General features: G+C 35.5%; 1 protein-coding gene across 9 annotated transcripts in view; it reads left to right on the plus strand.

Annotated features, from left to right (window-relative positions):
- Nucleotides 1–13,526, plus strand: part of Dync2h1 (dynein cytoplasmic 2 heavy chain 1) — a 333,458-nt gene that overhangs the window by 285,671 nt on the left and 34,261 nt on the right. For 8 of the 9 annotated variants that reach the window (XR_015451638.1, XM_021251564.2, XM_021251565.2 and 5 more), the window contains 2 exons: nucleotides 2,698–2,907; nucleotides 11,688–11,777. Coding sequence is in view for 7 of the 9 variants with exons in the window: in XM_021251564.2 (XP_021107223.2) it covers nucleotides 2,698–2,907; nucleotides 11,688–11,777 (300 nt within the window). In the remaining 2 variants the exon portion in view is untranslated. Of the gene's footprint in view, nucleotides 1–2,697; nucleotides 2,908–11,687; nucleotides 11,778–13,526 lie in introns of those variants that run through there. The other variant, XM_087212341.1, reaches the window with a different exon arrangement.

A 13,526-nucleotide genomic window follows, 5' to 3' on the forward strand; every position in this document is an offset into this window, starting at 1 on the left:
TCTTCATCTCTCTTAATCAGTGTTGGTTTGAAATCTCCTTGATCTGCCAAGAGGATAGCTACTCCTGCTTTTTTTCGGGTTCCTGTCACATGCAGTATTGTTTTCCACCCCTTAACTTTCAGTGTATGAGTTTCCTTTTGAATGAAGTGTGTTTCTTGTAATCAGCATATTGTTGGATTTTGCATCTTGACCCATTCTGCCAGTCTATTTCTTTTGATTGGTGAATTGAGACCATTAACATTGATGGTTATAACTGAAACGTATTGACTTGTCATTGCCATGACTTTTTCTTTTTGTTGGGTTCTACCCCTTCACATTTAATTTCTTGTCATACCAGATGGGTTCATTCTGCTTTGCTTCCTGGGGTTGTGATCCTCAATGTCTGTTCCTAGGCTATTGTGTAAAATTCTTTGGAGTGCTGGTTTGGTATTCACAAAGTTCCTAAGGTGCTCTTTGTCATGAAAGTATCTTATTTCTCCATCCATTTTGAAAGATAGTTTTTCAGGGTACATCAATCTGGTTTGGAGGCTTTTTTCTTTTAGGGCTTGGAATATGTCACTCCAAGCTCTTCTTGCCTTGATGGTTTGTGTTGAGAATTCTGCTGTGATTCTGATGGGCTTTCCTTTGTATGTGATTTGTTTCTTTTCTCTGACTGCTTGGAGAACTTTGTTCTTCTGTTGAGTTTCTGGAATCTTAACAATCATATGCCTATGTGTAGATTTTTCTTGATCAAGGCTATTTGGAGTCCTATATGCCTCACTTATCTGTATGTCAAGCTCTTTTCCCCTGCTTGGGAAGTTTTCTGCCATTATTTCTGTGAAGAGATTTTTTTATGTCATCTGCACTCTCTCCTGTTTCTTCACTGACTCCAGTCTTATGTTATTCTTCTTTGCATCATCTAGCAGCTGCTGGATTGATTTCTCATGTTCCTTATAATTTTGAAGCAATTTTTCTTTTCCTGGTCACTAATTGCAATCTTATCTTCTATATCTGAAATTCTGTCCTCACATTGGCTCATTCTGCTGTGTAGACTTTCAATGGAGTTTTTCATGTCCTGGAAATCTATTTGCATCTGTTTTATGGATTCCATTTGTTTCTTATGTTGGGATTCCATCATGTTCCTCAGTTCCTCTCTAGATTTATTAATCATGTCTTGCACTAGGGGCACAATCTCTGCTGTTATCTGAGAAATTATTCCTGATTTCATTTTTTCCAGATCCTCTTTTGTTGCCAGTTCACTGGGTCCAGGTGGTTGAGTATCAGAGTGTTCCATCTCATTTCCCTTTGGGGTTGCTGTAGGTGATCTGGAAGTCTGGTTTTGAGACTTATTTACATGTTTTCTCATTTTGACTGGGGCAGGGTCTGTTAGTGCGTGCACGGATTAACTCCTCTGAGCTGGGAGAGGTGGGAACAGGGGCTGGGAGCAGTGGTAGGGATGGTGACCCAAAAGCCCTTTCCTGTGGGCTGGGAGCGGCAGGAGGGATGGTTGCTGGGAAGCCCCTTCCTCAGGACCATGAGCAGTGGGATGGTGGCTCAGAAGCCCCTACCTCTGGGCCGGGAGCAGTGGGAGGGATGGTGGCCTGGAAGCCCCTTCCTCTGGGTCAGGAGTGGCGGGACAGAAGGTGGCCCAAAAGCCCTTTCCTCTGGGCTGGGAGCAGCAGGAGGGATGGTGACTGGGAAGCCCCTTCCCTCTGGAGCAGTGGGACAATAGCTCAGAAGCCCCTACCTCTGGGCCAGGAACAGTGGGACTCAGTACCTTGCTCTGGTGGTCTGGTATCCTCTGCGTCTTTGTAGTGTGGAATCAGGTGGCTGCCTGTCTGTGGCAGGGTGATTCGGCGTCTTCCGTGTGCCTCAGGACCTTGGTAGGGTGTGCACAGACCTGCCTGTCTGCAGAGGGCTGATTCGGTGTGTGTTCCGCGCGACTGGGGACCTTGGTTGGATTTCCCAAATTTATCTCTTGATATTCTTTGACACTTTTACAATATATTGAAAATAGTTTTTTTATTTGGAAAATAATCAACTAATCATTTAAGCTATTTTAAATTGGGATTTGGTTTTTTCTTTAAAATTTGAGAAAATTTAGAATTTCCATATACCATATGATGTATTTACCTCTAACAGATATAAAAATAAGTACTAAGATATAATATTGACTGGCCTTGAGTACAAGATATTAAGGGGGTTCTCTACTGTATGTCTAAGTAGTTTTCAAATTAAATGTCTACTCACATTTTGTTTATAAACCATGACCTTTTTGCTGGGGATTTAGCTCAGTGGTTCCACTGCCTGCCTCGCAAGCTAAGGATCCGAGTTCGATCCCCAGTACCAAAAAACCCACAAAAAACCATGACCTTTTCTGTCTTTGTAGTGTCAGAGATGTAGTGTAGCTGTCCTTCATTCTACATTGGCTTAGAGTGTGCCATTTTTTCCGTCTTTCTTCCTAATATATTGAGTTTTACTTTTCAATGTGATTCTCCTTTTACCATTCTTGATTCCCACCCTATATATCATTTTAAATGTTGAGAAATTCCAGAATTCTCTTCCTGTGTTTTTGCAGACATAATATATTTGGCCATTCATAAAACTTTTAAAACAGAATAGAATATTAAAACAGAAAGTTTTAATAACATTTGAAGTTTCAATTTAACAATGATTTGTATTACTTTTCAGTAAATATAACATAACTTTTTGTTTTAGAATTCAAATCTGATTCATCAGAAAGTGTCTCCTCCTAATGATCAACAAGGATCTCCAATATTATCATTCATCATGCTAGAGCAATTTAATGCCATTCGTTTAGTACAAAGCATTCATCAGTCTCTTGCTGCTCTCAGCAAAGTCATCAGAGGAACTACCTTACTGAGTTCAGAAGTGCAAAAATTGGCAAGTGCTTTATTACACCAAAAGGTAAGCCAATAGTAACTATATGTGTGGGGTTTTTTTCATTGTTTGAAGAAGCTGTCTTTATGCATATTTTTTCAGGAGTCATGCAGTTAATAGTAACAAAACTAAATTCAGAGTGGCTGAGCCATCAGGGAACTATTTGGCTAAGGTAACTGAAGAGTCTAGTGATCGCTAACATGAAATCAACTTGACGCAGGAGCTTAGAATTGTCATTAGGAACTCAGTTTATATTATCCAGCTATTTTTCATTGTGTAAGTAACTAAACCTATATTATTTCATTTTGAGGCAGATCCTCTATCCATGGTAGTAGTACCCTACCAGCCCAAATCTAACAGAAAGAACATCTATTTCCTAAGCACTTAAGCAAAAATCATGGGATTGTTTTGATCCAACCCAACTAGATCATGTGTTGTTCCTGTTCCTACACTAATTCTGTGAGCAGAGTGTGCAAAACTCTTATTGACTAGGGCTTCAGCCAAAAATAGCTGTTCCAGTAGCTGGGAACGGATTTAATTTTAACACATATAGTGAGATTAAGAGAAGGATGATTACCCAGTGAAAAATCAGGATATGCTTAGTAGAAGAAGAAAGCAACACTTTCTGCTAAACAGTGGGACCATTTCAAATGATAGTAAAACATACATAGTTCAAATCAACCTGGTAGAAATAAAAAATATGAGATGTCCTGCATAGATTTATTTTTAGTTGTTTGAAAAAGATAAATGTTATACAACTTGATATCTGGAAAAGATTTCACTAGGACTATATAGGAATTAAGTTTCATTTTTGCCATTTATACTTAATAGAAGGAAACTTCTGAACCTAAAAGTTTTCTGTTTTAATATAAAAAAATAGCCTTTCTAAAACTTTGTGCATCTCACTAACATTAAGAAGAAATCCAGGGCTTTTCCATGCATACAGAGAAAACTTCTCCAGCATCCTTATCTTCCTTTTTTATTGTGTAAAAGAGTGTTATGCATTGTGTTTACTGAGTTTAATTTTTCCTTTGTATATGTATTCATATATCTTTTAATCAACTGTCATTATCAAAATACTATAGGTACTATATTCTAACTACAAATTATAACTAGTTTTTAATTTTAAGCAGAAATACTTTCAGTCATGAAAAATCATTGATACATGGACAGTCAGTGAGAAATACTTCCAACAACCTTCTAAGAACCTTATATTTAACTCATATAAATCACCACAGTAATGCCACAAGTGATACTACTACTGTTAACCATTTTAATGTGAGGGAATTTAGAAAGAGTGGCTTTAACCATGTAACAGTTTACCTGAACATCACTTGGGCAGCACATTTGTTTACATACTGACTGTCCCAAGCATCACTGAGGGCAGGTATCGTTTCAACTAATCGATTCGTATATTGAATAGATTTGATAAAATTGTTTTACATTTCCTGTTATATTATTTTATAAAAATTAATGAAAGTGCAACTTTTGGTCATCTTGTATTTAAATAATTGCACTGGTAAGTGCTTAAATAACCAGTCATACCTCAAATAGTGTCAAGATTTGAATTTTGGCAGATCTTCTTGCCATAATATATGTAAATTTTTAAATTTATCAAAAGAGAAATTTTCTTCAGAATGTATTCTTTGAAGACTCACTATATATTGGATAAGGGGAAAATGTGCAGTATAGTAGGTTAGTTGCTGTTGAATTAAAATGAAGAATGATGAGATTTATAAAGAACTAGTACCCAAGAAAGTATAGTAAAATTAAAGTTGGATCACATTTTGAGGTCTTTATAAGCCAAAGAAATCAGTGTGGGGTTAAATGCTATACCAATAAGGATATTTTTATATAGAATTAATACAGTATAGCAAAATGGCTAAGAATGTCTCTCAAATATGTTAGCCTGTTGGAATTCTACTTTATCACTTAGTAGCTGTGTAACCTTAGGTACATTATTTAAACATTTCTAATTTTCTCATTTGTAAAATATGGGTAATAATGGTTATTATTTTGGTAATTATGGGTGTAATGCTTGGCACATAGCAAGTACCCCATATATGTTATTTTTACTTTAGAGGAATTTCATTATGAACACAATCGTGTTAGGGGCATTATATGGTAGCATTGTACAAATTGAATTTTATAGAAGCAAGTTACTGAAAGTTATCTGTAAGTTACTGAACATTCCCATCAACAATGGAGAAGGATTTCTTTTTCCTCCAGCCTCACCAGCATTTGTTATTATTTGATTTGTAAATGATAGCCACTCTTTCTGGAATAAGATGGAAACTCAATGTTGTTTTAATTCTCATTTCTCTAATGGCCAGAGGTGTTGAACATTTTTTCATGTATCTGTTGGCCATTTGTACGTCCTCTTCATGCCTCTTCATTTCAGTTGCTCATTTTTTGATTGTTTTTTTATTGTGGGGATAGCTTTCTAGAGTTCTTTATATATTCTAGATATTAGTGCTCTGTCTGAGGAATAGCTGGCAAAATTTTTTTTCCCATTCTGTAGGTTCTCTGTATCCTGTTATTTCTTTTGCTGTATAGAAGCTTTTAAATTTTATAATCCCATTTGTTGATTCTTAATGTTATTTCTTGTGCAATTGGGGTTCTCTTCACTTAAGATTATAATACATTATGATACATTTAAGATTATTATGATAATTAAAACATACTCCTGTTATTTTTGTATTTTATATATACTTTTTTCTTCTTCCCATTGTTCATCATTGTGATTTGATATTTTTCTCTATTTGCTAAATTTGATGGCTAGAGTAGAGTGCAGTGTGAATGACTTTGGAATCTGATCAGAGGATTGGTAGAACACACTTCAGGGTGTGTATACGTGGTCAAAGAGGCATGGCCTTGAGGTCTACATGGTCTCTTGCCACTTCCTGGCCACCATGAACTTAACAGCTTTGCTTCCCTTTCTCTTCTACCATGTTTCTGCCTTGGAGCCAGCTGACATGGACTGAATCTCCTTAACATGTGAACCAAATTCAAATGTTCTTCCTTTAAGTTGGGAATGTTAGGTACTTTGTTCATCAAAGGGAAAGTTCACTAATACAATAAAATTATTTTTCTGTTTTTTGTGTTACGCACTTTCATGTATTCTACTAATTTTCTAAACTACCAGTTTTAATTTTCATTCATTTTAAGGAATTTTTAAATTTCCCTTTTTCTTCATTTACATATTGGTCATTCAAGAGAATGGTGTCTAATATCCATGTATTTGTACAGTAACTATAGTTCCTTTGTTTGACTTCTAGTTTTAAATCTTTATAGTCAATGATGAAACATTTTGGATTTTTAAAAATGTTTTGCTTCTAGTGTAGCACTTTAGATATTTTCTGCAAGGCTGGCCTGATGGTAATTAATTCCTTCAGTTTTTAAACTTGGCAGGTCTTTTTTGCTCCTTTATATGGTTGGCAGTTTTTGATTGTTTCAGAACTATGAATACATCATCCTATTTTACCCTGTCCTGTACATTGGCATTGCAGTGAAGCAATCTCCAGAACCCTGTTCATCTTGCAAAACTAAAAATATACCCATTGAACCACTTCTCCTTCACCCCTCCCCCAGTCCCTGACAACAGCCATTCTACTTCATTTCTGTGAATCTCACACACTTAAGTACATCATTTAAGTGGAATTGTACAGCATTTTACCTTTCATGACTGATTTATTTCACTATGCATAATCTCACAGTTCATACCTGCAGTAGCATGCATCACAGTTTCTTTCCTTTTTAAAGACAAATACAGTGGTGCTTTGGTTCACAAATTTAATTCTTTCCATGATTCTGGTCGTAGAATTTGTTCCATGAATTCTGGAACTAATTCTGTGACCAGAACATGGAACAAATTCTCCGACCAGAATCATGGAAAGAATTAAGTTTGTGAACTGAGGTACCACTGAAATACCCCATTTTATGTTCCGCATTTTGTTTATCCATTCTCTGTCAATAGCTACCTTGGTTACTTCCATCTTTTTGACCTTTTTGTATCAGTGCACTGTCGTAATTGAAAACCTAAAGCACTTTTTGAGAAAAGAAATAATGTAAGGTCCTCTTTGGTAAGGGGGGAAATTTAAAATAAGATATTTAAGAAAAGGATTATTTAATTAAATATTTTGGATCTAAAAATCCTTAGTTTGTTCAGGTAACACCTTCCACACCACCATGTTGTACTAGGGATTGCATGCACCCAGGGTCTTCCCACTGAGCTACATCCCCACCCTTTTTATTTTGATATTGGGCTTTGCTAAATTTCCTAGGTGGGACTCAAACTGGCAGTCTTCCTGCCTCAGCTTCCCAGAGTGCTGGAATTATAGCCATGGGCCCACACCTGGCTCAAGTATCATTTTATAAATCCTTTCTCTGTACTGATTTTCTTTGAAATTGAAATCTGCATGAATATTATGAGTCACAGTGCTAAGCAAAGGTTCAACTTGGATGCACTGAATGTTTACACAATGTAAGATTCAACTTGAAAATATAACTCTTATTTAAAATTAGTGACTTTCTATGTAATGCTTCCTCTTAAATATATGTGGTAAAGGGTCTGTTGTTTCACTCTGAAACTTGTCTAACCTTCTGAAATATAATTATGTTTGTAAAATAGGTGTTCATGGTATAGGATTATAAAAGATGGCTACTTTGCTAGTGATAAGGTGTGTACTGTACCTATTGTTAGTCATTTCATATGAAATTGACACTATAGTAAACTTACTGAATTTTCCTTTTATTTGTTTTTAGTTGTAATGGGGTCCTTTTTGCATACTGTACAAGCTCAGTAAAACTTCTACTGTTTAAAATAAGTTACAATGCTGTCTGTTTCAGATACTATAATAAGCTTCAATCAGATGAAATTTCTGACATTTTAAAAACCTAAAATTCAATGTTGGTATAATTTCACTAGTCTGCAGTTAATGGGTTACTGGTGTCATATTTGAGGAACAGCGTGACATTTTTGTGAGTGGGATAGTGATGTTTGCATTAATTAAAACATCTAAAACTGCGCTAGAATGTGTTCTTGTGCAAGTCGTACAACCTTTGTCTATCTCAAGTTGCAAATGAATGCTTGAAATGGGAAGAATAATTACAAGGAATAATATTACATATATCTAAGAATAGAGGAATGACATTAGATATACCTAAGTATTAATATAAGTAAAATGCCCAGAGTACTTCCTGTACATGTAAGTCTTACACAAGTGTTTATTTTTACCCTTATTATTCTCAAACTCATACATTCATGTAATAAGGTGGCTTCCTAAGTCACCTTAATTGCAGTTTCATTCCCCTAGTACTTGTTCTCTGTATTCTACTATGGGTAATTTTTCTTAAATCCAGATGTGCTTGTGTTGCTTCCCTGTGTAAAGATTACTTTTATCATTGCTTTTCAGGTAAAAGTTAAATGTTAGTATAATGGAGTACTGCCCTGCTGTAAAGAAGGATAAGCTTGAGACATTTCTAGCTAAATGGATGCACCTTCAGACCGTACTCTTAAGTGAAGTTAATTAGATATATGTGTTTAAATACCTCATTGTTTCTCTGGTTTGAGAAACCAAAAAGTGTAAATAAGGACCAAAATGTATAACAGAAATTGTTCAAATGAGAAGGAAAACAAGGGGGAAAGAAAAGAAGGGGCAGGAAAAGAAAAAGAATAGAAGGAAAAATGGAAACAAAGCTTTTGTAAATAAGGAGGGGAAGAGAGGCTGAAGGGACGGGAGGGGAATGGGAAGAAAAAGAATCAAGGTATATCATGAACAGATACAAGTTTCCTATGATGAATGTTATCATTATGTATACCTAAAATGTACCATAAAAACCCAAAAGATACTTTGGCTGTACCCCCAAAAAGTTAAATCTTACAACACTCCAGAACTGCATGGTCTGGTCCTGAATACATCAAACCAATTGTCTTTTTACTATTGTCTTTTGTCTTAACCTGATTTTGTACTAAGAGACTCACCCCAGGAAATTCTGTCTTTGAGAGAAGCTTTTCTGACTCTTGCCCTTTTATTCAGTTTGGATTTGGCATACTCTTCCTTGTGTTCATGTACAGTGATTGTCACTATATTGTCTGTAACTGTCTCATTTATTGTCTGTTTTTCTCTCTGGCATAAGTTTTTATACACAAGGATTGTATTATGATTTACTATCACCAGCAAGTAACAAATGACTGACAAATAGCTATTTAATAGGTGCTTGCTGGATGTAATTGTTAAGATATACTATCAACTTGATTGGCTTGGGAGTCTCCAAGGGGATTGGTAAAGCACACTTCTAGATCGGTCTGTGTAAGTCATAGAGGTGTGACCTTGGGGTCTGTAGCTGGGTCCTAGTCCCTTCCTTTCTGATGCCCTTCCCTGGTCTGCTTCCCAGCTACCATGAAATAAGCAGCTTTGCTCTCCAGTGCCCATCTCCCATGATGTTCATTCTTTGGAGCCAGCCTACCATAGACTGAATCCTTCAAACCAGAAGCCATGTTAAACTTCTCTTAGCCACATACCTGTAATCCCAGAACCTTGGGAAGCGGAGGCAAGAGAATCACAAGTTTAAGCTTAGCCAGGACAACTTAACAAGACCCTGTTTAAAAAATATATTTTTTTAAGGACTAGGGGTGTAGCTCAGTATAAAGGCCATGTTTTCCACTCCCAGTACTGCAAAACAACATAAAACCTCCATTAAATTGTGTCCCAGCAATGGGGAAAGCTAATAAACTAGCTAATGAATTAATTGATGCTCAAGAGAGGAAAAAAATAACAGTTGCTCTCTCATAAAAAGCATGGGTAATGAAAGAGTACATGTAAGGTTAGACCTGGGTTCAAGTTCTTTATTATTTAGTTTTTAAAACCTTTAAAATTAGCTTATAGTATTATGGGCTTTAATTTTCTCATCATTGTAATTTTAATATCCAGTACATAATTGTTGAATTTCAAATGACACAATATATACAAATTGTTGTAGAAATGTAAACTCTGTTGAAGGCAATATTCTAAGAGCACTGATGAGATGGCCATTGCCAGTTCTCATGTCTGCCAACTCTTGAGTAAATGTATCAGTTCCTTGCCGCACGGGCCTTCCGATAAAGTGATCAAAGGAAGTAAGAAATAACAGGATAGAAGTGTTCTTGTGACCTGATCTCAGATATGACAAACCATTACTTTTGTCCTATTCTTTCATTATGACCAACTATGACCAACTCACATTTAAGGTGAGGGAATTTTATAAGAACATGAATACTGAGCTGCAAAGATCATTGGAAGCATCTTAGAGGTTGCTTACTACTATGACCAACTCACATTTAAGGTGAGGGAATTTTATAAGAACATGAATACTGAGCAGCAAAGATCATTGGGAGCATCTTAGAGGTTGCTTACTACAGTAATTTATCATATTATGTAGTGAGCACTATGAAAAGGAATTATAACAGGGAAAGGATTAAGTGGTGAGTGTGAAAACTTGGTACTGTATATTAGTTGTCCATTTTTGGATAACCAAAAAAATATCAACTTTTTTTTTCCTTTTGGTACTGGGGATGGAACTCAGGACCTTGCACTTGCGAGGCAGGTGCGGTGCCACTGAGCTAAAAATCCCTGGCCCCAGAATAGCAACTTTTAAACATTTTTATCTTCCAGATGCGAAATTTGAGTTAAGTCTTGGTAGTGAAAGCTTGTTTCATCCACACAGCTCCCCCACATGGCTGGTGAGTCAGCACTGACTGAGCGCCTGGAGCCTCTCTCTGTTCATTGCCATGTGTGCTTTCCAAAGATAGCATGGACTCCATGAAAAGTGGCTAGGTTCCAAGACGGAACATCTCCAAAGGAAGGAGATACAAGCAACCAGTCTCTTTATAGTCTTGAGTTGGAAACTGGCACAGCCTCACTTGCATTAATTTCTATTGGCCCAAGTAGTCATTGGGCCAGTATTTAAGGAGTGAAGACAGAACTCATCTCAATAGAAGTGTCAAAGGATTTCAGATATTTTACAATCACCATAACAGTTTTCAGTTTAAAGCATAATTCTGGCATTTATCTACCACATTTATAAGATGATTTATTTTGCTCTTCTGAAGTAGTTAAATTAGATGTTTTCTAAGGCCCTAGTCTACTGTTTGGTTATTATATAATTCCCCTTTTCTATATATTATTGATATATTCTAGAATAAATAGTTTCTCAACTATATAGTCAGACATTGTTTTGGGTATTAAGTTAGCATCTTATTCAGAAAAATAAGATACTAAGAAATTTATGATACTTATATTTGGAAAATCCAGATAACCCTCAGAAAAAAGACACAGTATAATGAATATGAACTTACAGAATACCTGTGAAGTAAAAAGTATGTATTAATGGAGAATGCCAGCTAACAGGTCAACATTATATAACTTGGGTAAGGCAGCTATTTTTCAAGCAGGATGCTTCCTTCCTTTTTATTTTACCTTCATATCATATATTTCAATATAATTTTAGGACAAATTTTTTATTATACTGCTTTATTTATAATTCAAAGAAATTCTTGTAGGACCAAGTTAATTTGGTTTCATTATACACTAAATATTATTTCAAGAAAATATAGTTGATTACTTTCTATTTATGATTGAGCTTATTTAAGAATTTTTACTTTAAAAATCCTTCTTTCAGATAAACATTAATTCATTGTCTCTGTCATCCGATTGTAATGAAAGTATGATACGCATAATGTGAATTATGCCAAACTTCTTTATTACACTAATATAAAAAATATTTATGTAATATATATAAACTTAATTTTGGTCCTTTTAAAATTACAGTGTCCTCTCACATGGCAGAATAAATGGGAAGGACCAGAAGATCCCTTACAATACCTTAGAGGTCTGGTTGCTCGTGCCCTTGCAATACAGGTAAGTAGAAAATATTTAGTAATTATGATACTTGACTATCTGACTATTGTATTATAGACATGCATATTAGAAGTAAAATACTATACAAGCAAAAAACAAATACCACAAATTAGAATCACTTAGTGTTTATTTCCTGTCCCCAAACCCAAATTGGTGCTTTTGCAGTGTACTTCATTAAGTCTGAATTAGGCTTAAGTTGGACACTGTGTATTGCTCTGCCAAAGTACCACATCTATTAGTAAATATTAATGTTACATTGGCTTCTTTCTACCCCCCTCTTACCTCCCAATGCAAGGAAGTAGTTTTCCCTGGTATAGGTATCAACCTCTACCTCCCTCTATTTTGTTTTTTTGCGTTTCTTGTCCTTAGAGGCTGCTTCCTTTCCTTTGTTCTAAATTAATATTCAGGCATACAGTTGGTTTCTATTTCTTGGCATCTGCCAAGATGCTTGATGCCTTAACCACATAAAGTTGCTTCTTTAGCTTTTTAAACAGCATTTTATGTCTGTTGCCCACTTCAAGAAGAATGATTCTTCACTAGTACGTTCTTCTTCCCCTTAACTAACTCTAGCTGTTCACAGGAATCAGATTGGAATTGCTAGATCTAGAAATGTCTCATTCCTACCTTCATCTAAATAGCTCCACTGTCATCTGATGCTATAAAATGTACTAGTTACTGTTTCAGTCAAGTATTTAAAACATATATTAAACTGGGCCAGGGATTTAGCTCAGTGGCACCACTCCTGCCTTGCAAGTGCAAGGTCCTGAGTTCAATTCCCACTAGCAAAAAAAAAAAAAATATACACATACATAAAAAGATCCAACCAAAGGTAGAAAAAAACATGTTTATATGAATTGAGCCCAACTCTCATGTTAAACATTTATGTGATTTATATGGAATTTAGTAGTGTTTACAATTGATGAGCTAGATATTATTTTTGATATTTTAAAGATGGGAAAAATCAACCCCAAAACCAAAGATATAGAAATATAAATTTTTTCATTTAGTGACTATTTATTGAACTTCTGTATGTGCCAGCCATTGTTCTTAGTGCTGGAAGTACCTAGTAGTGGGGTAATAGGAAATTCCTGCTAACAGGAATCAACACACTTTAGTGAAGGATATAAATAATATATTAATACTAGAATTGCATAAAAAATAAATTTTGGGCAAAATCCTGAGATCTAAGATTAATATACAGCCAAGCTTTAATTTAGATTATCATCATCCTAGAATGGACTTAGGTTATATGTCTAAAATTTTATGCAGTAAAATATAGCTATTACTATCACTGTAGTGTTACAGAATTTTAAGAGTCAAATTTTATACAAGGGCACTAATTCCTCAGTACTAGCAACTGATAAATCCTTCCTGAGGTCAACTATCCTTTTTTTTTTTTTGTATATCCTTTTATTGGTACACTTTAGGTATACAATATAATGACATTCATCATTGGAGATATGCACCTTTACATACTCTCTTGGTTCTTATTTTTTTCCCCTTCCCCTGCCCTCCCTTCAACCCCACCATCCCTCCCCATTTACAAAGACTTTGTTTCCAGTTTTTCATTTTCTCATATTAATTCCATTCCCTTCTTTCTTTCCCCTACCCCTCCCACTTCCCCCTCCCCTTTGCCCATTTTCTTCCTATTTCACATTATCCATTATACCTTTTAGTACTTATTCACACTTTCAGTTTCTCACACTAGAGAAACTATTTGGTATTTACACATGTGTATCCTGTTTATTT

This window comes from Heterocephalus glaber, unplaced genomic scaffold (assembly GCF_053883595.1).
Source record: "Heterocephalus glaber isolate CG9 unplaced genomic scaffold, H.glaber_assembly_v1.0 deba00001429, whole genome shotgun sequence".
Taxonomy (NCBI): Eukaryota; Metazoa; Chordata; class Mammalia; order Rodentia; family Bathyergidae; genus Heterocephalus; species Heterocephalus glaber.